This window comes from Poromitra crassiceps (assembly GCF_964638095.1).
Source record: "Poromitra crassiceps genome assembly, chromosome: 15".
Classification (NCBI taxonomy): Eukaryota; Metazoa; Chordata; class Actinopteri; order Beryciformes; family Melamphaidae; genus Poromitra; species Poromitra crassiceps.
In genome coordinates, this window is record NC_139634.1 from 10,946,743 (window position 1) to 10,974,455 (window position 27,713).

At 44.2% G+C, this 27,713-nt stretch overlaps 4 protein-coding genes across 4 annotated transcripts; all 4 read right to left on the reverse strand.

Annotated features, from left to right (window-relative positions):
* Window positions 1-228: 228 nt before the first annotated feature.
* lcp2b (lymphocyte cytosolic protein 2b) lies at window positions 229-8,310 on the reverse strand (the record flags this gene model as incomplete). Its single annotated transcript, XM_083651737.1, has 8 exons — window positions 229-354; window positions 1,955-2,104; window positions 2,757-2,831; window positions 3,216-3,297; window positions 3,423-3,510; window positions 4,237-4,423; window positions 7,645-7,707; window positions 8,236-8,310. 8 exons carry the CDS (start codon window positions 8,308-8,310, stop codon window positions 229-231), a joined length of 846 nt encoding a protein of 281 aa, XP_083507863.1.
* Window positions 8,311-11,874: 3,564 nt separating this feature from the next.
* LOC310790019 (protein Wnt-8-like) lies at window positions 11,875-13,696 on the reverse strand (the record flags this gene model as incomplete). The annotated part of the gene is made up of 6 exons (XM_083651738.1): window positions 11,875-12,450; window positions 12,544-12,686; window positions 12,860-12,985; window positions 13,248-13,368; window positions 13,516-13,549; window positions 13,635-13,696. 6 exons carry the CDS (start codon window positions 13,694-13,696, stop codon window positions 11,875-11,877), a joined length of 1,062 nt encoding a protein of 353 aa, XP_083507864.1.
* A 674-nt stretch (window positions 13,697-14,370) lies between these two features.
* On the reverse strand, window positions 14,371-18,877 carry LOC310790020 (protein Wnt-8a-like; the record flags this gene model as incomplete). Its single annotated transcript, XM_083651739.1, has 6 exons — window positions 14,371-14,940; window positions 15,062-15,229; window positions 15,331-15,479; window positions 15,849-15,987; window positions 16,145-16,178; window positions 18,789-18,877. 6 exons carry the CDS (start codon window positions 18,875-18,877, stop codon window positions 14,371-14,373), a joined length of 1,149 nt encoding a protein of 382 aa, XP_083507865.1.
* Window positions 18,878-21,442: 2,565 nt separating this feature from the next.
* On the reverse strand, window positions 21,443-22,180 carry tmsb2 (thymosin beta 2; the record flags this gene model as incomplete). Its single annotated transcript, XM_083652092.1, has 2 exons — window positions 21,443-21,480; window positions 22,081-22,180. The coding sequence occupies 2 exons, from the start codon at window positions 22,178-22,180 to the stop codon at window positions 21,443-21,445; spliced, it is 138 nt and encodes a 45-aa protein (XP_083508218.1).
* Window positions 22,181-27,713: the final 5,533 nt, after the last annotated feature.

Below are 27,713 nucleotides of genomic sequence, written 5' to 3' on the forward strand. Positions count from 1 at the left end.
GATATTTTAACGGGCTGGGCGGGCCGGGGCGGGCTGGCTCCAATGACGGGTTGGGTTGGGGGCGGGCCTTAAAAAACCCTGACCCGCGCATCACTAATGCACACACACGCATTTGCAAACACAGAGACAGACATCCATATCAAGCATGGCATTGGTAGGTTCAGACATCCATATCAAGCATGGCATTGGTAGGTTCAGACATCCATATCAAGCATGGCATTGGTAGGTTCAGAATCCCGCAGGGTGCAGAAGACGGCACTGGCTCTGTGCTCCACAGCTCCGCTCGGTGGTATCGATGAGCAGGAGCGTGGTGTGTGTGTGATGGCTAATCATCTCGGTCACCCCAGGGAAACTCTACAGCAGACACACAAGAAGATGACAGATTAGAGCAGGGATACTCAACTTGCTTTGCCCGGGGGCCACTTTCGTGAAATGATAGAAGGCCAGGGGCCAGTTAATAAACAATCAATATACATTTTTCTGTAGCGGATTGTAGGTTTTTGGGGTGTCAGCCATAGTTTAGTCTGACAATGTTGTGCACACCGGATAGTTAGTTAGGTTAAGTACATACATAAGTGCCTGGGTAGTGAGCAGACGGCGGTATTTGACAATTTAGCAGCTAAATCATAGATTATTGAAAGATATTCCATATTCCAGACTGAAATGCTATAACAGAAGTGGAGTATTGGCCAGAATGACATGAACATTTGGACACTTAGGCCATGTTCACATTACAGGCAAATCCGATTTGCTGATAAAGTCATTAATCATCATTATCTTGATTGGTTTCCCAAATCTGATTTGGGAGTGTGTCCGCATTGCCACAAATCTGATTCTCAAGTCGGATCTGTGTGGCCAGACCTAAACAGCCTATCTGCATGGGTTGCTATGGTAACGACGTCGGCGTCAGTAAATACGTACGTTGGTGACGTGGTTTTCCTGCGCAGAAGCATTTGATGATGATCGTGCATTCCTTTATAACTGGGGACTGGTAATCTTACGACTTCAAAGGTCATGAGTTGGGCGGTGACATCATCAGAGCTGGTATTTCCCATTCCAAACTCGTAGGAGTCTCAGCAGCCCCAACCTCAAAAATCCAAGATGGCTGCGCCGCGCAACAACAGTAGTAGTAATCGTAGTAATGTTGTTTAGCACTTCTGTTTTGTTTGTGTCTCATTAAATCAGCTGTACACACAGCACTGCCTAACATCTATCTGTGTGGACATGAGGCTGCAGTGTTTGTATGCGCGAAATGCCGCAAAATGCCATGTTGTCAATTGTTATTGCTAACAATGGCTAACAATGGCTAGCCTGGCTAGCGACTGGATCTGACCAATGAACAGTGAACTTCCCAGCTCAAGTTTTCTGAAAATGGAACGCTAACAAAACGGATGTGATGTCATTTAGCCTCCACATCCCAGTTATTTTGCGATAAAGGAACGCACCATGAGTTGCGAGTGACGTTCAAATCAGATTTGGTGGATCTGCGCGTCCGCACTCAAGTCACATCAGTCGAAAGCAGATTGGAAACTACCTCCATATGTGGTTTGGGACAAGTGACACAAATCAGACTTGGAGCGTCCAGACTCATAAAACCAATCTGAATAAAGTCATTAATAGGTCACTAAAGTTCACAAACCAGATTTGGCCTCCTAGTCTGAAAATGGCCTTATTCAGCGGGTATCTTGCATGTTGCGTGCAGGTGCACTGTAATTTTTTTTTTTTTTTTTTTTGCAATTCCATCGCAGGCCACATGTGGCCGCATGTGGCCTGCGGGCCGCCAATTGAGTATCACTGGATTAGAGAGAACTAATGACACAGCACAAGTCACCGCCAAGCAGTCCCTAAGGCTGATAATAAGATGTGAACTTTTCAGTTTACTTTCAGTGTACACACTCTTTTTGTGTGTGTGTTGACATATATATAGATCATGGCATCATTATTTTAAGCTTACCTCGCTTTTCTTGATGCCAGTGCCTAGGCAGTAGGAGTTGCCGTGGTTACGGATCTGAATGTTGTAGACCTTGCCTTGGTTCAGCACCATCAGTGTGTAGGGTTGCTCAGACAAGCCTTTTGAGCTGTCCCTCACCACGAACGCCCCATCCTTACAGACACACACATTTCATTTACATTTTTTATTTTTTTTAACATGTTTTTTCAAATATTTCTCCCATGTTCTCACCAATTGTACTTGGCCAATTCCCCCTGCTGTCCCGGTCATTGCTCCACCCCCTCTGCCGTTCTGGGGAGAGCTGTAGACTAGCACATGCTTCCTCCGACACATGTGCAGTCAGTCGCCAGCCGCTTCTTTGCACCTGACAGCGACGAGTTTCACCGGCAGCAGGACGTAGTATGTGGGAAGATCACACTATTCCTCCCAGTTCCCCTCCCCCCTGAACAGGCACCTCCCTGACCAACCAGAGGAGGCGCTAGTGCAGCGACCAGGACTCATACCTCACCGGCTTCCCACCCGCAGACACGGCCAATTGTGTCTGTAGAAACGTCTGACCAAGCCGGAAGTACCGCTGCCGGAACTTGAACCCGGGTCTCTGCGGTGGTAGGAGAGGGCTTTACCTCTACACTATAGATGCCCTTACACACACGCAGAGTTATGTGATCGCAGCAAAGTTCTGTGAAACTTCAACTGCATTTGTGTGTGTGTGTGTGTGTATATGTGTGTGTGTGTGTGTGTGTATGTTTCTGCTCTATCAAAAGCAGGACATGTGACATTGTGAGGGACTGCTGCCCATCCTGACCTTGTCCACCTGTCTGAGAACAGCTTCGGCCTGGCGTCTGGTCACCTGACCTGCATACCACCTGGGATCCATTACCTGGACACACCATAATGAAACACACACATTCAGAGTAAGGACTGGGAGTAACTCTCTTTCTCCATATTTCTCCGTCTCCTCATTTCTCTGTTGCAATGATCGCAATGTTTGGTAAATAATTGTTGTTGCAAATAAATTGAACACAAATAAGAAATAATATTAACTACTCAGCTGAGCCAAGCTTGAGTCATCTTTTGAGTTCTCAAAGCAGACAAAAGGGTCCTCCACAATGCCGTTCTTGTTACAACATTGCCACCTGCTGGTCCCTTTCCCAAATTACAGAATTTGTGTAGTTGTCCAGGAATGCATAGCCTTGTGACCAGGATGCATGTTCCTCAAAAGTGCATGGTATAGAAGTTCAAGCTTTATTGTGACTCAACTCACCGTTGTTTGTCCTACTTCTGAGTTATGGCTTGAATTAGCTTGTTGCCCTGGTGGTGCAGGAAGGGCACTGCGTTTACTGGACCTGGGAGGGGATGATGACATCATCATAACATTATAACCTGCATAATGCGTCTCGTCCTGATTGAACTGGGTGTGGGTGAGGGGCTGGTTTGTGGTTAGGCTCATGAACTGTTCAGGTTAGTCTACCTGTTGGAATGATCTGGTGCCATAGGACCCTCCAGGTGAGGGCGCATGCTGGTGGATAAGGGATGGGAGCTGCAAGGGCCGCCATCTTCTGGACATGATGGGTAGTGTGAAAAATTGTGGCACGAGGTCACAACACTTTGCTGTTCAACTCTAATAATGACCCCAAACACACATCATGTACATAATTAATAACTGCACATACTTGGTTTTGAATGGCCTGTCTTGGGCAGGCCAGGCTTCCTTCCCCTGTCAACATGTGGAGTAGCTCGTGCAGCTGGTGCTAGGGACGGGAAAATGACATTTTATGTAAGACTTAGATGATCATTGTCATATGCCTTATATTTCTGTCCAAAAAAAAATCATGTCCATCATCATCACTAAGCTAGGTGATTGTGGATTCATCAAATGTACATGGCGGTGGTCCTTTCAACAGCCTCTGGGGGGCGTGGTCCTTTCTCGGTGGAGGAGGATGAGCCAACTGATGAAAAAGACAGAGAGGATGGGTGAGCAAATGACCTTAACAACAGCAGCTGGAGAGGAACCACAAGAAAGAAGGAGGAGGCTGTTTTAAGTAGGTTAGAAAGTGCATTTCCACGTGATAGTGTGAAAAAGGCTTCCTGATAGGAGGACAGAGTGGACTCACGTTGCTGCTGCTGGGGCCTCCTGTTTGTGGACTGTGTTTGTGCTGACGGGGGAGGTGGGGGGGTCTGTCTACACACACACGCGCAGATGACATGCACAAAAGCATAGCAAGTGAATATTAAATGTCATCATATGCAAATTATTGCATTCTATCATGGTTGCTGTCTGATACCTATGTAGTCACCGTGCCCCAGAGGTTTAGCCAGCCGTTGCGGGAGCTCCGTTGTGACCGTGCTGGGAGGCGTCTCATACTCATCTTCGTCACACTCCTCCTCCTCGCTCTCACTTTGCCCTGCAGGCTCAGCCAGGGCACAGATGTAGGGGTCCTGGCATTCTTCCTCATCGTCGCTTTGTTTTTCCTGAAACATAACAGCTTGCAGCAGCAGCAGCACACTGCAGGGCTCCACTTTCACTTGTTTATTGCAACAAAGTGACGTTTCGACCAGTAGCGCTGCTGCTCTTCATCAGACAAAAATGACAAAGCATGACGACGCCATCTTAAATATACACATGATACAATCATGTGAGCCAAGTCTCTCTGACATTGAAATAACATGCAATGCATGATGGGAAACTCAAAAAATCAACTCTATCCATACACGCACACGCACACACACACACACACACACACACACACATAAAAACCATGTATACATAACCCGTCGCATATACTAATGCTATTGGCCGTCATCAGTGGGAAATAGGCCTGTGAATCTTCACTGGCTTCACGATTCGATTCGATTACGATTCAGAGGGCTACGATTCGATTACGATTCGATGCATCGCTTTTTTCCCCCAATACATGATTTATTTTTTCTCACTTTCTTTTTTCTCACTGTGTGGCTACTTTTAAAATAAAAGTGCATTTGGAATTGCATTGTATTATGATCCATAATTAAAATAAACAAATGCATGTACTTCCATTATATTTTATTCGATTATTTACACAAAAAAATTATAATAATCGATTTTTGACATTTGTGAATCGATGCAGAATCGTGCACGTCCGCATCGCATGCATCTTCGATTATTTCTGTCACCCCTAGTGGGAAAATACGCCTCTATTGGGCCTATACAAAGTGTAATGTTCAGCCAGAGACCAATCGTACAGAGCAAAGGAAAAAGAGAGAGCGCAGCGGACAAGAAATGCGCAGGATATTACTAAAGGAGCGTTCACACCGAGATATTTATTTTTCGCTCTGTCGCTCAAGTCAACCCTTTGGAATCGCTCTGTCGCTCTGTTTAAATCGCTCATCAACAGGCACACGAAATGACGGACATGTGGGGGATATAACGTTACGCAATGTCATGCTGTTTGTCCACTACGAGCCACCGTCATTGTTTACAAGCTAAGCCTATCAGCGTGCTCCTAATGCGAGCTGCATACCGGTAGTACAGACTTCACTTCATGTCAGCTGTCAGCCTGTCAATGCGGTTTGTTGCCACACAATAAACCAGCGGTTTGTTCCAAGCCAGTGTGATCCTTGACTCACTCTCACACGGCAGCCAATCAGCATTGAACAGCGAGCGACTGATGCCAGCGTATTTTCGCTCGAGTTGGGATATTTCATTTTGAGCGACGAGCGTATTTTCTCCCTGTCGCTCTGTCTCTGCCGCTCGGACGCCCAGCGATTATTCTCCCAGGCGAATATACGCTCAATCGCTCGTTTGCATTGACTTTGTATGTAAACTCGACGCCAGCGACAAACTTTAATAGGTCGGTGTGAACGCAGCTTAAGTGGGTTTAGACAGAGAGTCACAAAAAGGGGCGACATAGTCTACTAGTGTATAGTTCACGCTTCAAAAGAAGAGTATTAATGTGACCCCCCCCCCCCCTCCTCTGTGGGAGTATAGCAATATAATATAGCTGGGAGGCTACAGTGTGGTTCATGTGGTTGGCACAGGGCTCCTTTGATCATGGTTTCTCTCTGACGGTACTTCTATGTTTTGAGATGATGTTTTTGTGAGGTCTGGAGGTTTTACCTGTGTATGCAAGTCCACCAGATTCAAGTTCCTACCTTTAATAGAGTACCGCGGGGATGATTTTTGTAGGTTTAGCCAAAAATCGCCGCCATGTTGGTTTGTCAGGGGAAAAGTCTATGGGGTTTTACATTGGGGGGATTTGACTTAAATGCATCTGTGCTTAACAAAAGTTTATGGGAGCAGTAATTTGGGTTCAGTGGGATAATCTTCACGAATGTTAATCACGTTTATGCCTTTTGAAGCGTTTTCTAAAAATTGCGTTTAAAAAAACTGCATTTACGTTTCAAAAGTCATAAAAGTGATTCACGTTTCTTGTGAAGATTATCCTGCTGAACCCAAATTCGCGCTCCCATAAACTTGTGTTAACCACAGACCTTATTTTATGCAGTCAAGCGAAATCCCCATGTTAAATCCCCATAGACTTTTCCCCTGATGAACCCAAGCGCCAGCCTGGTAAACCAGCCGGTAACGTGAACTCAGATTTCAGGCTCTACCCAAACGCTACCTTCCGGACTCATTCCTGTGGTGCTCTATAGCGAATGCTTTCCCTGTGTGATCAAATGTCTTGGTTTTGCGAGTAAAATTACATTGTTGACAGTTACCACATTTTATAATGGCCTCGTTCCACAGGACTCAGAAATGCAGGTGGGGTAGGAGGGGGCGGGGGTTAGGTGGACAATCTGCCCTCACTGACATGTTTCTAAGGTCTCTGTCTTTTCCCTGACATGTGACACATGAGCACTGAGCATAATAACACAGACAAGAAGCTGATACACAGAATGCAGTTATGGTTGTGTTGGATATTCAATAACATTGTAACTTAATCCTTTACTTACAACCTCATAGGTGGAAGCTTCTTCCTCCCTTGGAAAGTCTATAAAGTGTAGAAAGAATGGCATTATTAATTCAGACCCAAAGAAACCTGGTTTTATGATATCATATCAGTGACATAGTTGTACTATATGTTTCCTTACCTTGTATGGGACACTTTGATGGCTTTGATCTGTGCCAGAATGTTTGGAATATCAAAATTATACATTGATGTTGTTCAACACATTGAGACAGTAGAATAACTGTCGACAGAGAGCTGTTGACTCACCTCTGACCAAAAGCCCTCGTCTTCTTTTTACCCCTGTTGATGTCACTGTGGATACTGGCGATCATTCTAGAAATAGACAAGACCAATATATTACCGGCCTGTATTTAGACTCTCTTTCTATCTCTTCTGCTCTCTGCTGCTGCTACACATAAAGCATGGCTAATTGCGTTGCGTGTATGCAGCCACATCCTCTTCTGTGTTGTCATGCATGCACGGCCCTTTGTGTCTTGTCACATCCGAAATGTGATCTTTTATCAACACTTTAGATTGGACTTCTGTTTGGTGTGAGTGAAATAAATATAGCTTTTAAAATCAGACTCACGGAATATGAAGGGTGGGGAACACTTGAAGCTCACTCTCTGTCATTTGCTGGATGGTGTAAATTTGAACACGATTGCTGCTATCAGTATTTTCAGAATGTCAACCCAGGTCAAATGGAACTGGAATTATTCGTATTAAAAAGTTTAAAGAGGCACATATTTAAACACACTTACTTACCATGAACTGTGCTCCGGTGATGCTGCCTTTCATCACCACTTTGTCACAGCCGGACAACTTCAGCTGAAAAAGTACATGAGATGTCCCGCGCTCACAGCATGCAATTAACATCCAAATTCACTTTCCATAGTGTATTATTTATGAGCTATTATAGAATATGGCTGTTTCTGTCACTCACAAGTTAGTTTTTGAATACTTTTTTTTATTGATTTTTTTTATTCAATCATCCAATCAAGCAACTGAATGCTGCTGTGAACATAACTGAAATACGGTAATGGAATAGCTCGGTGGTCTTCACGTTTTTCCACTTCCTAGACACTAGTGTATGAAATAATTACTGGCCCTGAATAACGCAAGACAACAACATACACACACACACACACACAAAATATATATATATATATATCGGATATATTTCGGAAGCTGTTTCTTTGAAGGTAATACATATTTGTTTAGTATGTGACCTCCAGTGTTCAGTTAGCTTAGCAGTATGTCACTTCCAGTGTTCAGTTAGCTTAGCAGTGTGTCACTTCCAGTGTTCAGTTAGCTTAGCAGTAAACCGTAGTGTAACCTTGGTCTTGCTATACTCACCCTCTTCATATAGTCAGCCAGACTATATGAATTCCATCCCATCACCTCCACCTTAAGAGGAATGTCAAAACTCATGCTCGTCTCTTTTCAATATCATCCAGCAGAAAGAGGAAAGGCAATGTACTGGGCTCACAAAGAAGTTTGTCTGGAAGCCCACGACATACAGTACTTGACGTACACTACAAAACTACGGTAAATGATATCAGCCACAGAACGACCTCTGTGCTCTTTTAGTGTGGCCCTCTCGCCTTTCCTCTTATAGACTCTAAAAAGGGACGTTTCCGCAGACACACGCATGAGCAGACATAATACTGTATTAGAACGTAGACGCGGCTCTGCAGAGGAGGCCTATAAACATACTGTAGCGGCTTCTAAGAATGTCCTTTATAGCTTTGAGTATACCACATGCATAGCTACAAACAGATATTCTCATTTTAGTCTGTGCTAACATGTCTGCTACTGCGTCATCCTATTGTGACTTTGCAGTAGCAAAGATCACTGTGTTGATCAATCTTTTTTAAATCGTTATGAAATCAAATGTTTGTTGCAAGATGAGACTTTATTGATCCGTGATTCAGGGATCAATAACGTTTCATCTTGCAATAAACGAAAATGAAGGCGTAACGGCACAAGTAACAAGATTCAGCAGGGGAAGAAGACAAATAATAGTATGAACACAAGGGATAGCCTATAAAAACACAAGGCAATAAAATAGTATATAAAGTGGGGGATTAAACATAGCTGCATATTCATTTCAAAACATGTTAAGTACTGGGTGGAAAATATGGGCAAATGTTATGGATATTATTTACTTGAATTTACTTAGGCTACTAGCAGTCACAATTTAAATATATATGAGTAACTAAATCAGACATGTATTACACCAGTGATACTCAACTTGCGGCCCGGGGGCCAGATGCGCCCCGCGATAGGGTGCAGAGTGCCCCCCCCCCCCCCCCCCCCCGACCATTTTCTAATTCACAATGAAAACTAAGGTTAAATCAAGTTTGACTGAGCTCCAGCTAAATTGTCAAATATGGCCCTCTGCTTGCTGCCCAGGCACTTAACTTAACTTAACCTAACTAACTATCCAGTGTGACTAAACTCCGGCTGACACCCCAAAAACCTACAATCCGCTACAGAAAAAATAATATTAATGTTTGTTTATTATTAACTAGCCCCTGGCCTCCCGTCATTTTGCAAAAGTGGCCCCCAGGCAAAGCAACTTGAGTATCCCTGTAATGTATTACACTCACGTCGTGCTGCTTTATTGTAAATGTGTATCATGAATTGTTCGACTGCCTGTCGTACAAACGGCAGTTACAAGTGAACCTCTCATCAGTCTGTCCTGCCAGGCCTCTTGGTATCTCGCACCCAGGTGAGAGGGGAGGGCAGCGGGGTGAAGGGCTGATCCATCACACAGATCCCCCCCCCCTCCAGACCGCCAGGCCTGTCTGGCTGAATACATGAGCCACCCCGGGGGGTCCTTGTGGCAGATCATCCCTCCCCCGAGCCTGCCTCCCGATTGGGAAACAAACCCCCCCCCATGAAAGACATGAGAGGACCAGTGTGTGGAGGAGGCATGACGTATGTAAAGGGGTCATGTGACAGGTTAATGAGTGACTGTACCTCAGTCAGTGTGAGGTCATGTGACTGTACATGAGTCAGTGTGAGGTCATGTGACTGTACATGAGTCAGTGTGAGGTCATGTGACTGTGTACATGTAAAATACATCTGAAAATGTTTCTCAAAATTGTGGTATAAACGCACTAAGCCTGAAAAAGACACTGAGAACTATTTATAGGAAATGTGCTGAGATTATGTCATGTAACATCTCTGTCATGTGAAACGACCCTTTCAGAGAAAAAGCAGGTTCATCAGCTGACACTAATCCGAAGAGAACGGATGCAGTCCGCTCACCTTAAGCACAATTGAAGAACAACATCATAGGTCAGCATGTGCTCATATGGGCCCAATATGGCACCGGTATAGACCCGGTGGAGAGGGGCGGACCAGTGCGGGCTTCCAGTGGTCCCAGCCTTCATTAACACACAGCAGGTCACAGCATGGGAAAGAAGGGGACCTCCCCAGAGGCAAAACAGACAAATGGAAAGGGCCCGGGGTGAGGAGGGAGAGAGGTATTGTGATGCTCTATAATGTGGGAATGTTATCCGCTCTGTTTTATTCTGAAGTTTTATTAGGGTGTGCCGTGCTGCTTGTAAACATCTGCTTTGGCGTGTGAATTCAAAGGTATTTCTTGATCAAGTGTATACGATACCCAAATTATATAGCAATACTGTTGGTCCAAATGGAGAAGTGATCTTTAACTGTGACTGATTTTAAAAAGCTCTAACCAGTTCTCCGTAACACACACACCAGTTGATCTATCAACATAGTCTGACCGGTGACTAATACATGTCGTCATTTAACATGTTATTTACTACTTCCACAAAGTGTAAAGGTATAGTCAGTGCAACAGCCTCTTTGCCAACCCCCTTTCTGTTAGACCCCCACCCCCTCTCCCTCTCCCCCAGGCATGGACCCCCTGATGAAGGTAATATCCATGCCATCACTCATTTAGCTGGGACAGTGGCAGATTTATGACATATCCAGCAGAGAGGAGGATTTTTGGAGACCCAGGGGGTCGGGGGGGGGAGGAGGAGGCAGATGAATGACTTCATAGACACAGATTGTGGGTGGAGACTGGGTGGGCTTGTGCTTTGGAAAGCATACAATTCTCTTAGACTTAATTACTTGCAAATGACAAGATTGGAATTTAACTTGCTGGCAAGGTGCAGTGCCACTCAGCCTTATTATGTTAATTTATTCAGTGGTTTAGTGTGGATAATCTGGTAACTGGATACTAATGCAACATATTTTGCTGCCTTGCTGAAGGATTAGGGCAATATAAAAATGCATGCATCAGAATTCTGACTTTATTCTCAGATTTCTAATTCTATAATCTCAGAACTCAAATCCATTTTCTACATATGGCCCTATATTGAGGAGTGACAAACTGGTCTAAATGTCTGTTAGAGACTGTTTATATGCTGCCAATGTGTTTCCCTCGCTTTGATTGATTGTAATGCATTTGCGCTGCCCTGCATGGGACAAAGTGAGTAGTGAGTATACATGGCCACAGTGGCCTGGATTATCATGCCAAATACCTATTTCCAGGTAGAAATACTTCCTTAATTTGACCTTCAAAGCCTCTTGGATCCAATTTAGTTAACATCAAAGTGATCAAAGCTGGATCAACACCTTGGTTAGGTGTGAACTGCAGCATGTTATCCATGTAATCCTCTTGAGTGTATTCACTCCATTCATATTCTAATTCTAAGACACAACTTTGCCCATCATGTGTCTTGTTGTCGTGAAACCTTGTGTGGAGTGGAGCACATGAAGGAAACTCATCTGACATATTCTGTTTGCTGTTAATAAAATAAAAAGGCTATTCTATATAGCCTACAATAGAAAAAGTAAATTTAGATGAGCCCAAAGGTAAATTACTTTATTTAATTGTATAAAAACGAACACTGTACATAAATAGATGATAAACATTTACATTTGTACAAAAACACAAAAAGAGGAAAAGTGCAAAGATAATCATTTGATGAACAATTTTTTTTTATGTCATCTTCATGCATGTTGTTTATGTCCACGATACCTCCTTCTATGGGTGGTTCTATGTCCGTGCATGGCACTTTCTCTCCTGGCGCACACATGTTTGACTATCACCTGAGAGCAGGCCTCGCACTTCACCTTGCAGCACCAGTGGAATTGACAGTTGCAGCTGCTGGCCACCTCCGTGCGCCTCTCCTCCACCCGCAGGCCGCAGTCATGACACAACCTGCGGCAGCTGCGTCTCTCCCACTGGCTCAGCCCGTCTCGGTGCTGCACACACTCCCTGCCCTCCGTGCCGTACAGCCCCAGACTGCTGTTCTTCCTGCAGTAGTCCGGAGAGTCCTCCAGGTAGATGAGCTCCGTCTGGGCGATGCTGCCGAAAGCGTCCAAGATGCCACCACGGTTGTCCGCGCTATTGCCAGCCCTCATGCGCCTTTTGTCGATCTCCAGTTTCTTGGCACGGTCGTGCTTGGCTTTCAGGTAGTCCCCAATGTCCCTGAAGTCGGACAGCTGTGTCCAGCAGGTTCGGACGCTGCAGCTCTCTGACATGCCGTGACATCTGCACATGCGCTTCATCGTTGCCTTCACAGCCTGTGGATGATGAGATTGGAAAACAGGGTTTGAATCGTGCATGACTTAACGAATGCATAGGTTAATTTCTAAATAGGCTCTCCTTGCACACACCATCCGTCCAGCCTCCTTGTTGTGCAGGTTGACAGCGGCCCGGGAGTCCTGGCCAGTCTCCTGTGCATCCACATACTCTTTGGAAATCCTCTCCCCAAAATCGACGTTGTCACTACAGCCACCCCATAACCAGCCACGTCCACCTGGTACACAAAAACATGTTAATATCGAAGAAAGGTCGCATTTAAGTGAACTTCCCATTAAAAAATAAATAGCCTATTCACTCTCAATTTTTATTTATTTATTTATTTATTTATTTATTTATTTATTTATGTTTATTTTGCATAAAGGTACATTCACACAAATATGGCCTCACCAATTTTCCCGTTGTTTGAGACATCGCAGCCGCAGTTGTCGAGGTCCCCCATACTGCAGTTCCTGGTTAGTGTGTACATGCCTCCTGCTGCACTGATGGCATGCACGAAAGACGTCTCTCTGGTGGCTGTGAATGAATCATAAAATGAAAAATCAGGTTAGGTCAGTGATTATCTTAGACTGCAGAGTCTGATTTCAATAGTGAATATATCAACATGCCCTGCCAAGCTATTTCAAAATGCACCTGTCCAATATCAGGTAACCTGCGGAAAATTATTTTGGGTGAAGATGGATTTACATTATATTCAATATCATGTATCTGTGAATAGCCCACATAGAACATGTTATTTAAATATATCCAAATGAGATCAGTTTTCTTCATAGCCTACCGCTTCTTAGTTGGATGGTGCTGTCGGGACAGTTCCACCGGTCCCAAGCAAACTGGTGTTTACACTCCTCTATTCCATTCTGCGTGCCCACCTCCACGCTGCTTGCATAGGGCTGATAGGCCTGTAGGAGAGGCAGTGACAGTCACTTTTTGCCCTGAATGCCACTTTTAGGTTTTAAAAACGGCCCCCTCCCTTTAACCTGGCAATTGTCCCATTCAAGTTTAATATGATTTTGTAAGTATCAATGTGTGACCATATTTTTTATTACCTTGGATCCCGTCATAAGAAGGTTAGTTGCGACCCTGCGAAAAAGATATAGAAGATATAATTAGAGATATAGCCTAACAAACATGCAGACAAATACAGTGTGTAATAATAAGGTCTTACCAAGCATGTCCGGGACAGCTTTTGTAAAGAAGTAGCAGCAGCCAAAGCAACGAATGAACCATCTTGAGTTGTTGCCCCACAAAGAAGAGAACAGGAATTTTGCGCCGCTGAGTTGAACTTTCCCTTTTATTTGGATGAGGAACAAATGAACTCTTGTCTCCATGGTCCGAGAAAGCTGATTGGATGACGAGTTCAGGAAACGCCTATGCGCACTTCAAAGGATGGCATTAGGCGACAGTTTATTTTTTTACCCTAGGGCTGCATGACACCACCAATATACAAATAGCGGAATCAGAATTTCAAAGCTCTAATCCACACCTTGACAAATCACACCGAGACATTATTAAAATATTTATTAGGTAATTTCTTCAATGTAAAAATACATATAACACAAAATATTCGACAATTGACATACTACAAAGAAGACAAACTCAACAGAATCGACTAAATGCCCACCAAAGCAAACACTTCCAGGTGATAAAGGAGAGTGAGCATGCAGGGGGCATTTTGTGCTGGAGGGGGAAACACATTTAAAACAAAATAAAAAATAGTACAGGTTTCTCAAATACAATTGGAAAGTGCATGGAAAGGTCGGCTGATGGTAATATGAGTCATGTATATAACATTCACCTAATAGCCTACAGAATCATAATTATTGATTCAGAAATAACAGTCACATTGCTGAAATGAATGATAAATAACAGGCATATTGCCATAGGTCCCTCGCCAATGGCAATCAATTCCGGCGCGCACGGTGCCTCCGCTTCGTTTTATTCTGCGGTCTTCTCCCTCTTTCCTTGCGTGCGCAATAATATTTTGTCACAACGTGTGTACATTTCTCACACCTTACTGTGCAACACCAGTGGAATTTACAGTTGCAACTGCTGACCACATCAAGGCGCTTCTCCTGCACCCTCAGGCCGCATTCATGGCACAGCCTGCGGCAGCTGCGTCTCTCCCACTGAGACATGTTCTTGCTGCCACCCTGCAGACACTCGCGGCCCTCTGTGCCCTGAAAGCCCAGGCTCTGGTTCTTCTTGCAGTAGTCTGGAGAGTCCTCCAGATAGATGAGCTCCGTGCGGGGGATGCTGCGAAAAGCGCCAGCGATGGCACCTCGGTTGTCCGCGCTGTTCCCAGCCCTCAGCCGCCTCTTGTCCAGCTCCAGCTTCTTCGCCTCGTCGTGCTTCTTCTTCAGGTAGTTGCCCACATCTCTGAAGTCGGACAGCTGCATCCAGCAGGTTTGGATGGTGCAGCTTCCAGACACTCCGTGACACTTACAGGCTTTCCTCATGGTAGCTTTGATTGCCTGCCAGCAGATTGAGAATGTTAGTTGGAATTGTAATTGATATCAAGCCAACAGTCTTTCCTCTTTTCCTTCTTGAATTTGAGTTTTAATAAGTATACATAGATATAAATATATATCTTACCAATCTGCCTGCCTCATTGTTATGCAAGTTGACGGCTGCGCGGGAGTCATGGCCATTTTCTAGCGCGTCCACAAACTGTTTGGAGATCTTCTCCCCAAACGCTGCATTATCGCTGCAACCTCCCCAGATCCATCCCCTGCCACCTGATTCAGAAATGTCTGGGTTATCCTTTGGAACACAAGTCAAGCATACCTTTTCATAATTCCCGCATGTAAATATATAGACAGTGATTGAATATTATATTTAATTATAATAGGTGACGACTCTACTTTGTCGCTCATCACCAACGTACCCATCTGTCCAATTCTGGAGTCATCGCAGCCGCAGTTGTCAAAGTCCCCCATGCTGCAGTTCTTGGTCAGCGTGTACATCACCCCGGCCGCGCTGATGGCATGGACAAAAGACGTTTCCCTTGTGGCTAAATTGAGAAATAAGGAAAACAGTTACACTTTACACTTGTTACACTTTACTATCAAATTTGGCACTGCAAAGGCTTAATGGCCATGCGCAATCATATGTGCGTAAAAGGTGCGTAATTTACCAGATTTACGCTGTTACGCACGGATTGCGCAGCGTAATCCATGTAACAGCGTTATTAGAGGATGATGGACATGGTACATGTTGTTGGGCTCCCTATAGTGCCCCTTGAGCTATTCAGTGTCTTGCTTAAGAGCACTTCGGCAGCATTAAATTTGACAGGTTTGAAACAGTCACTGGTCTCTCTAACCACAAGACCACTCTGCTGCTGTCATGCATGAGGATATAATAAAGATACACATTTTCTTACCACTTCTAAGTCCGATGTGTGTGGATAATTGGAGTGCGTTCTCTGGACAGTTCCACCTGTCCCATGCGAACTGGTGTTTACACTCTTGGATTCCACTCTGTGCGCCCACTTGCACACTGCTGGCATAAGTTAGAAAGGCCTTGGAATAGAAACCAAAAACACTGTTATTCTCAGGGTTCGCAATGAATAACCAATTTAATAAGCAAATATTACCATGTTTGACTTGCATTAATTTATTCTAATCGGAATGCTATAATAAGAGCCTACAAAATGTTCAGAGAGAAGAAGAAAAATACCTTAGGTCCAGTCATGAGGAAGTTATTTACTGACCTAGAAAGGAAGGAACCACGAGAAGCATGTTAAGATCATGCACCAAAAATCAATTTCAATTTCATATTCTTAAATGACAGCCAGAACAACTAAGCGACATACCAAGCTGAGGTAACATGACAGAACATGGATAACGCCAAAGCTGAAAGGAGATGCCAGGGTTCCATAGCAGTTGTATTCCAAACGCATGCAGGTCTATATGGTATCCTGTGTGCTGTGCACCGAGAGAGGGGAAGCCACTGAACTTCTGGCGAGACAGGCTAATGATATTTATAGCGTCTTTCCCCTTTGATTGACAGATTTGTCCCTCAGGTAACGTTTCACTGTGAAAATGCCCCAACGAGGACATTGATTGCCCTGTCCTATAGACCAATAGCAGACGTTGGTGCATAACTGCACTTCAAAGAGGTGACGCAGACAGTTACAGCCCCTCATTCATTCATTCACCTGTCGTTCCCAGGCTTTAGTCCATACTTTTCCCACGAACTGAAACGTGAACTGGATGAATACGTTTGATATAGTTCCATATATTATTATTGTTATAACAATTGTTATTACCGGTATTTATTATTGTTATTACAATTGTCATTGCCGTTGTTGTTATTATTATTGTAGCTTATCCTACGTTGTTGTTATTGTTTAAAATTGGATCTTAACGAAAACTAAAACAGCAAAAGTAATAAATTAGGCTACAAACAAATATCACAGCAAGTGCCTCGGAATATTAAGATGATACACAGGAGTATAGGAGACAGTTTTTGTAAGGTGTTATAAGGTCACAATATTAGACCTACCGCAGACTATAGTATAGGCCTATAGGAATATATAGTAATTTGATCGTTAAGGGGATTTGAAGAGGGGGTGACTATAGCGTAGCCATGTAAGTCTAATGTAATGTCATTATTCACAACACAATTTGGATTCCCCAAAATACTTAATAAGTTTGAATATTGTTGATTTCAGTTCCACTGTATAGCCATATGCCAGGCTTTATGTTTTGGAGAGGTGAACTTTAGGGAAATGACACCAGTGTCCCACGGGGATACACGGTGACTACAAAGCTATAAAGTCTTTCAGCAGCTGACGATATAGTCATGTAAATACTGCCTCACACATTGGCGACATTGGCATCGCTGTGATAATAGGATAATAGATGTTTCCCTGGGAAACAACTTGGTGTGAAAATAGTCTGGAATTTACAAGAGTAAAACAAATAAGAAATAAAATGTTAAAACCAGTGTATTGGCACCCCGCATATGCCTAAACGTCATGTTCTAAATTAAGGGTTTCATTTATCTTGCATGCTGAGGTATGCTGCATGCCATGCACAAAAAAGGGAGGGGAAATCGTAATGGAAATCTGGGATTATCCAGTAGGCTTGTTAATCCTATTGCACGTTGTTTTAGTTCTGTTTATCATCTTCTTTGATTTACATAATCATGAGTAGGCTATGTCATTGTGTCTGTCATCAACAGCTATCATGCCAGTTTCTCTCATTTAATATTCAATGGATCATCTGATTTGATATGAGAGAAGTTGCCTCGTGGATAATGATTAACATGTACTTTTTAAATTAAATCGTTTACACTTGTCAAATCCCCTATAAACCACTCAAATCCCCTAAAACAACAATTCACTCAGTGCGGAAGACAATGACGGGCCATCGGGCGAGGCCCTGGAGACAATAGTGGCGAGGTATAGGTGAGGATAATCCCGGCTAATTAGATATCAGCCGCATCCATTTGACAACATGCCTGAAACCTAAAGACCCCCTGACACCTATCTGAGAAATAATAAAGAGCGATTAAACAGCGATCTCGGATGCTTCATAACTTGTCTCCGGCCGAAGCCTTCCTCAAGTGCGCCCTTAACGAGTTTAAAGGTGCCTTTATGGGTTAATAACCTAAACAAATAGTCTATCCATGCTGGGCGTGCTTCTGTTTTGGTGCTATAGAGGTCCCATAAACATCGAAACTGTCAAGAATGACAAATCACGTGAGCTATTCAGTGGCATATTTAAAACAAATATATATTAATAAAAATAAGTGTCAATCATGATATCCTGGTGCAGGACTTTATAAATGATAGGCAAAGCTCCCGCCCCCTTTTTAAGGGGGCCACGCTTGCAACGCCTGCTCATACCAACCAAGGGGTGCTTGGGGTGAAAAAAGTTGAAGAGGTTGCCTTATTATTATTATTATTAATAATAATAATAAGTATGATTATGATTATTATTATTCATAATAATAACAACAACAACAACAACAACAGTAACAGTAATAATAATAGCCTATAGAACGACACCATTCAACGACATAATGCACGCTTTTGCAAAAAAAACAAAAAAGCATTAGCCTGTAGGAATAGGCTATATTTCCATAACAACTTTGAATGTGTATTCAAGATCAATCATACAAACTTTTCCCACTTCTGAATTAGGCTGCGCTAACTCTGCTTAAAACAACACGAGGGAAAAACGCGCGTTAATTAAATTCTTCCAACAGGCGTTTCAGACACATTACGCCGTCCGGGGTGCGTTGATCGGTGATTTACGGTGGTGAAAGGTGAGAGAAATAGAGCAATAAAGTCTCGGGAGGTGACAGGCTTGACAGGCCGAGGAAGGGTGGCAGGATCGGCGACGCCGGCCGGGCCAGCGACGTGTCAGTCAGCCAGCGGTGACTCAACGCTCGACTGCGCATTAGCAAGAAAATGGAATGACTCAAATGTATTCAGTGTATTGTGTTTTTTTTATTGGAAAGTGGGCGTGGCGTGTCTATTTTGACATTGACAGAAGAACTGTTATTAAAATGGGATCTCAAGTTATACAGTATATAGGCCTATTTTCAGTGTTGGGGGTAACTCATTACAAAAGTAACATATTACATGGAATATATTACTTTTAGCAGTAACTCAGTACTATAACTTATTACTTATAGGATTTCAGTAATATTATACCAGTTACTTTGTCAAGTAACTCAAGTTACAAATTGAGTTACATTTTATTAAATCAAAGCACATAATTAAAAAAAAAGATCATTTCCTAATCAAACAGTGTTTTTATGCAAAAAACCACGATATATGATAATAACAAAGGAAAAGAACAAAATTTAGAATTTTGGATTGTTTTCACTGACTTCAAGGCGGTTGAAATTATTTTTACATAATGGTTCCGGGGCGGCGATGTCATTCTGCTGCTGCTGTTGCTTTGGTCAAAGTAATGCAAAAGTAGTGTAATAAGTAACAAGTTACTCTACACAGAAAGTAATATTGTAAAGTAGCGTATTACTTTCAAATGAAAGTAACTAGTAATATGTAGTATATTACATTTTGAAAGTAACTTGCCCCACACTGCGCGCACGCACACTCACACACACACACACACACACACACACACACACACACACACACACACACACACACACACACACAGACACACACACACACACACACACACACACACACACACACACACACACACACACAGACACACACACACACACACACACACACACACACACACACACACACACACACACACACACACACATCCAATGTACAATCCATCCTATGATGGTCCTGTTATATGCAGGGAAGTCTGTCAGGACCTTTCTCAAATCAAATTTTGGTAACACTTTATTAAAGGTACAGACACAGATTTACCATTAATAGTTTTAGCATGCATATTAGGAGCATATTGGCGGTTTATTAGTCATTATAAAGCACTTATTAATCATGTCTTATTCTATAAAGGCCATTAACTAAGAGTTTTCCTTCCATACGCCTATTTCACATCCCACCCAAATCAGCCATTTTGTGTCTAAAATGCAGGAAGTAACACGGGTGCACGCAAGACATTAGAGTGCTGGGACTGGACCAGCTGTCCCTGCAGCGGAGGAACAGCTTTGTTTTAGTTCCTGCCTTTTAGACACAAAATGGCTGACTTGGGTGGGATGTGAAATAGGCTAATAACCCGCCCCATTACTGCTTATTGATAGTAGGTAAGGAAGTTGTTACATGAATTATGCCCGACTACACTAAGGCCCATACTGAGCAAAGCATATGAAGATTGTAATTCATATACAACAACTTGAACAGCCATGCTACTATGCTAATAAGCAGTGTTGGGCAAGTTACTTTCCAAATGTAATATACTACATATTACTAGTTACTTTCATTTGAAAGTAATACGTTACTTTACAATATAACTGTCTCTGTGTAGAGTAACTCATTACTTATTACACTACTTTTGCATTACTTTCAACAAAATCGCAGCAGCAGCAGAATGACATCGCCGCCCCAGAACAACCCAAAAAATAATTTCAACCGTCTTGAAATCAGTGTACATCATCCAAAATTCTAAATGTTATCCTTTTCCTTTGTTATTGTCATATATGTAGTGGTTATTTGCATAAAAACACACATTTTGATTAGGAAATGATTCTATCTTTATTTAAATCTGTTCTTTGATACAAATAAGTAACTCAATTTGTAACTTTTATTTATATTACTGAGTTACTGCTAAAATATTACATGTAATATGTTACTTTTGTAATGACTTACCCAAAACACTGCTAATAAGCAACTAGTTAATGGTGAATATGTGTACCTTAATATAAAGTGTTACCCACATTTTGAGTGATCATATTGGAAGTGATGTTTCTCGCCTACAACTTACAAGGAGCCTACAAATACTTTCATGGTGTGTCTGTTCCGTTTCAGGCCGCGGTGCACCAGCATACCTCCCTCCGGAGGACAGTGTGTGTGTTACAGTTTGGAATCGCTCAGAGACATTAAGTGGAAAGCAAGACTGCAAAACACACAGTATTGTTTGGTTCCACTCCCTCCATATTTATTTCATAAAGAAACGTAAAAAGTTGATTATGAAAACATCCCACATGATTATAGCTTCTGATTGCTCCCTTGTGTCGAGACAACCCCCCACCTCCCTATAGCCTGGATGCCTGTCTATCTCTGTTATGCTACTTCACCACGCCACTCCCCAGTTTGGCAATATAGGAGACATGTTGGCTATTAGGCGAGCAGTGCCAGACAGGCACCCAGGCATGACGAGTTCCACCCCCTAGTAGTGGAGAGATGCCCCCATGGTGAGGATGCCATTTGACCCTTTACAGCACCCCTCCCCCCCCGGGGAGCCGAGGGCACCCTTATCTGAAGACAAAATGACAGATTCAAATACTGTGATAATCAAAACAAAGTGCGTTTCGCTGCGGCATCTCTGCCTCCTTTCTTCATGTGCTCAGTAGTCAAGGCGTAGCGTCGCCTTTCCTCTCCTGCTCGATGGCTGAAAGAGAAGAGAGAGGGAGATGGGTCAGCAACACTGCAGGGCAGCCATGAGAGAAGAGAGAGGGAGACAGGTCAGCTGCACTGCAGGTCATCCATGAGAGAAGAGAGAGGGAGACAGGTCAGCTGCACTGCAGGGCAGCCATGAGAGAAGAGAGAGGGAGACAGGTCAGCTGCACTGCAGGGCATGTGCGTGGTGAATATGTGTTGGTGTGCTGCTGCTGCTGCTGCTGTGTGGGAACGCTACGTCTGAATCTGCGGTACGTCTAAATGATTGGTTGGGTGGTGTAGGAGTGCTGCTGATGTTGCAGCCGTTTGTTTTTCCGCTGCTGGGAAGGAGGAGCACTGCTGCTGGTGTGTTGACAGCTCACTGGATGTGACGCTTAGCTGCTGACGTGAGAGAAAACGCTGGCAGGGGGTAGAGGGAGATGTGGAGGCTTTGGCAGAGAGAGGAGAGCAGCACCGCTCGCTAGAGAAACCCTTTGCTCGCCACAAGCTGCCAGACTGACAGGCTCATAGATAACCCACATATACAAACATGCAGGCACACACCATCTATTCTACACAGTCACACACCCACACAAAATGAGGGGACACTCACTCTCTTTGGTGGGCAGAGGGTTTTTCTCTTTCGTCTCTGTCTTCTTCAGCTTTGTCTTGTCGAAGCGGGCGATCTCGGTCATGTCGGGCTTGTCGGACATTTTGGCTGCGGGAGAGAAGAGAGACACCTGAGCACAGCGCGGTGACCTTTCCTGTCAGCCGACATCTTGCCAATGCAGCCGGCACGAGACGCCTAATAATATGACACTGTAGATATGATATATTCTAATATGACACTGTAGATATGATATATTCTAATATGACACTGTAGATATGCTATATTCTCATGTTAAAAGAGCAGTCATTTGTAAGGAATAAGGATATGACCAGAGCTGGCAAAAATCTTGAAGGCGCTGACTTTATTTATTATATAACCTATGTAACCTGCTTGCTCATCAAGGGAGTGGCTATGAGATATGCAGCTCACACACACACACAGCGCGCGCGGCCGCGGCGCACGTGAGCGATGGTTGCCTCCCACACATGCTGTCTGGATTTGACGACTGGGTTGGCCACATATAGCTAACATGTATGTAGCCTGACATGTCTGCCATGCTGCCCAGCTGTCTGCCCTGTCCTTTGTCTGCTCTCCCCCCCTCTGCTGGGGTCTTTGTTCTCTCTCTCTGCCTCCTCCACCCTGGATCTACTACAGGCTTCACTGCAGTCCTATTCCTGACCCAGCCTCACATCTGCCTCATCTCAGCAAGTCATCTTCACACCAAGCTTTATAGTGTCAAATGATTCTCGAATTTGAATGGGGGCTAATGGACTTGGTTTGGCATAGATGGAGACACGCTGGACTCGCGCCCAGAATGATTAAATTCACTCCCTTAAAATGAGGCAGACTGAGTGATTTTCTCGACCAGCCAGGGCTAGAAATGGTGTCGCGGCTAGGCGGCACTGGCCCTGCCTATAGCCATAGACACAACAGCAATCATAAGTACATCTCCCCCCCCCCCCCCCCCCCCCCCCTTCATCAGTAATACGATTATTCAAACGTTAGCCCTATTGTTCTCTCATCAGCATCATTATGGTCATCATCACCAACAACCGTTCCCTTCACATTAATTTGGCTGCTGCCATCAGCAGCATCAGCACCATCCTGCCTGCCACACCCCAAATCCTTTGTCTGCCTCCCAGGGAAAGAGAATGAGACAGAGACACACGCGGGACACAGACAAATCAAAGCTCAGAGGAGAGATGATGACGATGCCTTACCGGTGTTGCACACTGCACTGGGCTCAAATCCACCAGCGGAGAGATTCTAGGGAGGGATGGAGAGACAGAGAGATGGAGAAGGGAGAGCGATGCGGAAGCTGGGAGAGTCTGCTGCCGGTGTGTGCACGCCTGCGTCTGCACCAGGGTGTGTGGGTATAAGAGAGAGAGAGAGAGGGGGAGGGAGGGAGGGAGGGAGGGAGAGAGAGAGAGCCTGGTCAGCCTTCCTTCCTGGCGTCAATATTCATGTTCCCGAGGGAAAAGACTAGAAGGAACAGACGCCAATACAAACAGCTGTGCTGCTTAGATCATCAGATATTATTGATTATGATGATTTTGCTGCTGAGTATAGGTCAAGGGCACCACACTGCATGAGGTGGCAGAAAGAGGAGTTTGTGTGCTTGTTTCTGTATCGAATCATGAATGATATTATGTGATGACGTCTATGGGAATCATGATTTTTTTTTCTGTGGCAGTACAGTATCCATTACAGACTACATGACTGCTTGTGAATCTGTGTAAAAATTGATGTAGGCTCATCAAACTTAGGAATTAAAACCATGATGACACTGTAATACAGTAGACCCAATAACATATGATTCTGGCTCTGCTATACAATACATTTAATAGAATATTTGTTTTTATGTATTTTGAGAATACTAGCATATATACACCATATAGTACATGGCATTTTCCAGCCTATTATGGTGTCCTCCTTCCTGCAGTTAATCCTACAGTTGCATATTATTTGTCACATCTTTTATTTTGGAACTGATGAAGTGGCTCTTGATGACATGACAGTATAAAGCCAGGGTGTGTGGAGAGCTCTCAGCCCCCTGCTGGCTGCTGACATCATGAAACCTGTTGGTCTACATTCGTTAATCACCCCAGAGGTATTGTTTGTTACAGCCGATCTGATGCTAGGCACTGGGGACAGACTGCTGCCATCATACGCATCATATCTATTTTAGAATAGGCAGCTCATATAAGCACATAGTGATGATGAGTCAGACATCCACCCTTGAGATGGTCATGAACCAGTAGTGTTGGTCCGGATAAGCACCCTGGTAATGTGTGACATCATATTACAGGATGATTTGGGCTTTACTGGATTACAGCAACGTCATGATGAGGTCAGTTCTTAATCTAAATCAATGCAGCTTCTCAGTTAGCGCTCTCTAAGGGGTCTGCACCACCACCTAGTGGCTAAACTTCGGCACTGCTCCATTTACTGTTATTTAATTTGAATGCGACTCACTTCACTCACACACAGACCAACACAAAATGAGTGACACAACCTATACAGCCGACGTGTTGCACTCTCCCCGTTTCCCACAAGGCCCGATCTATCCAATGGCACTACAAATCTAATATGCTTAATATAGTGCCCTTGTATCACTTAATGATTTAGCATTTCAGATACACGCTTCCACTGAGTTGTTTGTTCCTGCACAGTTGTGAGTGAAAAGCATAATATTTGACCTTCTCTAAATGCGTCCAGACCTTCCTATTAACCTTTCTATTTGAAATGTTACCATGGCTGAAGCTTGGAGACACAAAGGTCAGACCAAGCAGCCAAATGAGCTGTCTGAACATTCTGACATCCCACGGCTTGTTGGTGGATTATATTAGACCAGTAAACCTTTTCGTGGACCAGTCTGCCTCTACATTATTCACACACTATTCAGATTTTAGGGGGAAATGTAATGTCTGGCAAAGCCCAGAAGATGGCAGCACCGTGCAATTTAAGATGCTTCAGTCTACATAACTACACAACAATATTTAAAACATATGAGCAACACCTAATCAGAGCAATTTGGTGAAAAAGTAAAGTACAACAAGTAATGCAAGTTGTCCAATGCTGGCAGTGTACTCATGCTTATTATGTTTTAATCTAATGTATTCAACAATATTGAAAACAAACAGGAAATGTTTAGTTAGTCCGGCTCACGTCAAGGACCCCTAAAAACTGGCACAAATTAGACCACGGACCTCCAGTTGATAAGATTTTGTCCCAGGGGCCCCCATCTGATACCCCCATCTGATAAGATTTTTGCTTTTAGAGGTTTTATTACAGAACGTTTATGAAACCCATGTCCAAAATAGTCATCGGTTCTGTCATTGTGTTACTCATGGACAGAATTATAGTGAAAATATATGATTCCTCTTTTTACTGGGGAACCCCTCGTGGACCCCAGTTTGAGAACCACTCTGAATTATAGTGCATTGTAAAAAAAGAAAGAAAGAAAGTCGGTCAACATCAACAAATGGGCAGCAGATGGCAGTACAGGATTATTGACACATTTTCAGGCAGGGAGCTCCACTGAGGTGAATAATATGTGAGGGACCACCAGGGTGCACTCATCCCCCAACCTAACCGTAGCATCAACTTGTATCCAAACCTCACAATTCTGCAGAAAAAGAAAAAAATAAAGAAACGAAAATTCTAATCACCCTTCAAGCACAGTTTCTCCCAGTCACTAGATGTGTTTGAATAGTGAATAGAGACACAGGCCAGATAGCTCAGTGTGCTTTGGCTCAGCATTGACAGACAACAGGAGATGAGTCAAATGCATGTTGAAAGGGCTTCTGGAAATGTTAGTGCAGTGTGCAGAGTTCAAAATATTACTGATATGGCTTTAGTTTTGATGCAATGCTGTGCTTGTGTTGATGCCAAGTGTATGAGTTCCCAAGACAGATCATGAGAAAACAGGACGGCAGTTAATGTTGTTGAATAGGTTTTGGACAGATATTATTCATGTAGCAAATTAGTGAATACGTTTCCATCAGGTAGATTAAAAGAAGAACAGCAAATGTTATCTTTTTTTAATGTTTATTTATACATGGGGCGTCTCACTGAGAGCAATGCTCTCTTTTTCAGGAGTGCCCTGTTCACATTCACACCTGGAAGCTGCCCAGTTGTACAACCACAGTCTGACCAGTGACCACTGCACTGAGCAGCTCCACTGGAGCGGTTGGGGTTAAGGGCCTTGCTCAAGGGCACCGCAGTGGTGGTAAAATGTGAGGGGCAAGCACTGCTTGTTCACTTTCCCCACACAGATTTATCCTGCCGGTGCGGGGATTGAACCGACGACCTTCCGGTCATAAGCTCTGTTCTCTCTAACCTTTAGGCCCACTGCACAACTCAGCCAGTATGGAGGCACAGAGACTAGAATATTTCAGTGAATTCGTGTGCTTTGCTTTCCTCAGGTTAAACTGTGTTTCCTCACTGCAGCTGATAGAAGATGGGTTTAAGTGTTGGCACTAGTGGGAGCAGAGATGGAGCGGGCAAATTGCAGCCCGGAACAATCGAGAGGAGACATTGTTATTCAACAAGTAGAACTCTGCCTGAAGTGTAATTATTACAAACCAGAACCGCACTTGCACAAATTAAACTGTGCCGCCAGACACTTTTATCAGCTCTAAAGCAACAGAATGAAGGAATTCTGCTTCAGATATGTAGTGGGCTTTCAAAATTAATCTTTCCGTTCTACATTGCCAGTCATCGCAACGTGCTGAAATGTCTCAATCAGATTATCCTGCACTCAGACAGGAAGTAGTGGTAAATCTGAATAAACGAATGGGAGGAAATGAAGCTATTGTGCCGACAAACAGAATTCAGCGTCTTTACGGAGAGTATATAGGCTGTACAGTATAGTGTTGTTGTGGGATGTGCAGGATGGGTTGGAGGGATCAGTAGAAGCAGATAAGGACACTGCCTCGGCCCGCGCGCTTTCCACAACTAATGATCCGACATCTGATTGGTGCGGTGGCCAATGAGCTGAGAGTATCTCGGCGTTGGAGGAGTTATCTCACCTAGCCAGCTTGAGGAGAGCGACAGAGATGAAGAGAGGAGGAGGAGGAGAGCAGGAGAGAGGGGGAGATGGAGACAGGGATGGAGAGAGGAGGAGGAGAGCAGGAGAGAGGGAGGAGGGGAGATGGAGACAGGGATGGAGAGAGGAGGAGGAGAGCAGGAGAGAGGGAGGAGGGGAGATGGAGACAGGGATGGAGAGAGGAGGAGGAGAGCAGGAGATAGGGAGGAGGGGAGATGGAGACAGGGGTGAAGAGAGGAGGAGGAGAGCAGGAGAGAGGGAGGAGGGGAGATGGAGACAGGGGTGAAGAGAGGAGGAGGAGAGCAGGAGAGAGGGAGGAGGGGAGATGGAGACAGGGATGGAGAGAGGAGGAGGAGAGCAGGAGAGAGGGAGGAGGGAAGATGGAGACAGGGATGAAGAGAGGAGGAGGAGAGAGGGAGGAGGGGAGATGGAGAGAGGAGGAGGTGAGAGGAGGAGAGCAGGAGAGAGGGAGGAGGGGAGATGGAGACAGGGATGGAGAGAGGAGGAGGAGAGAGGGAGGAGGAGGGGAGATGGAGAGAGGAGGAGGTGAGAGGAGGAGAGCAGGAGACAGGGAGGAGGGGAGATG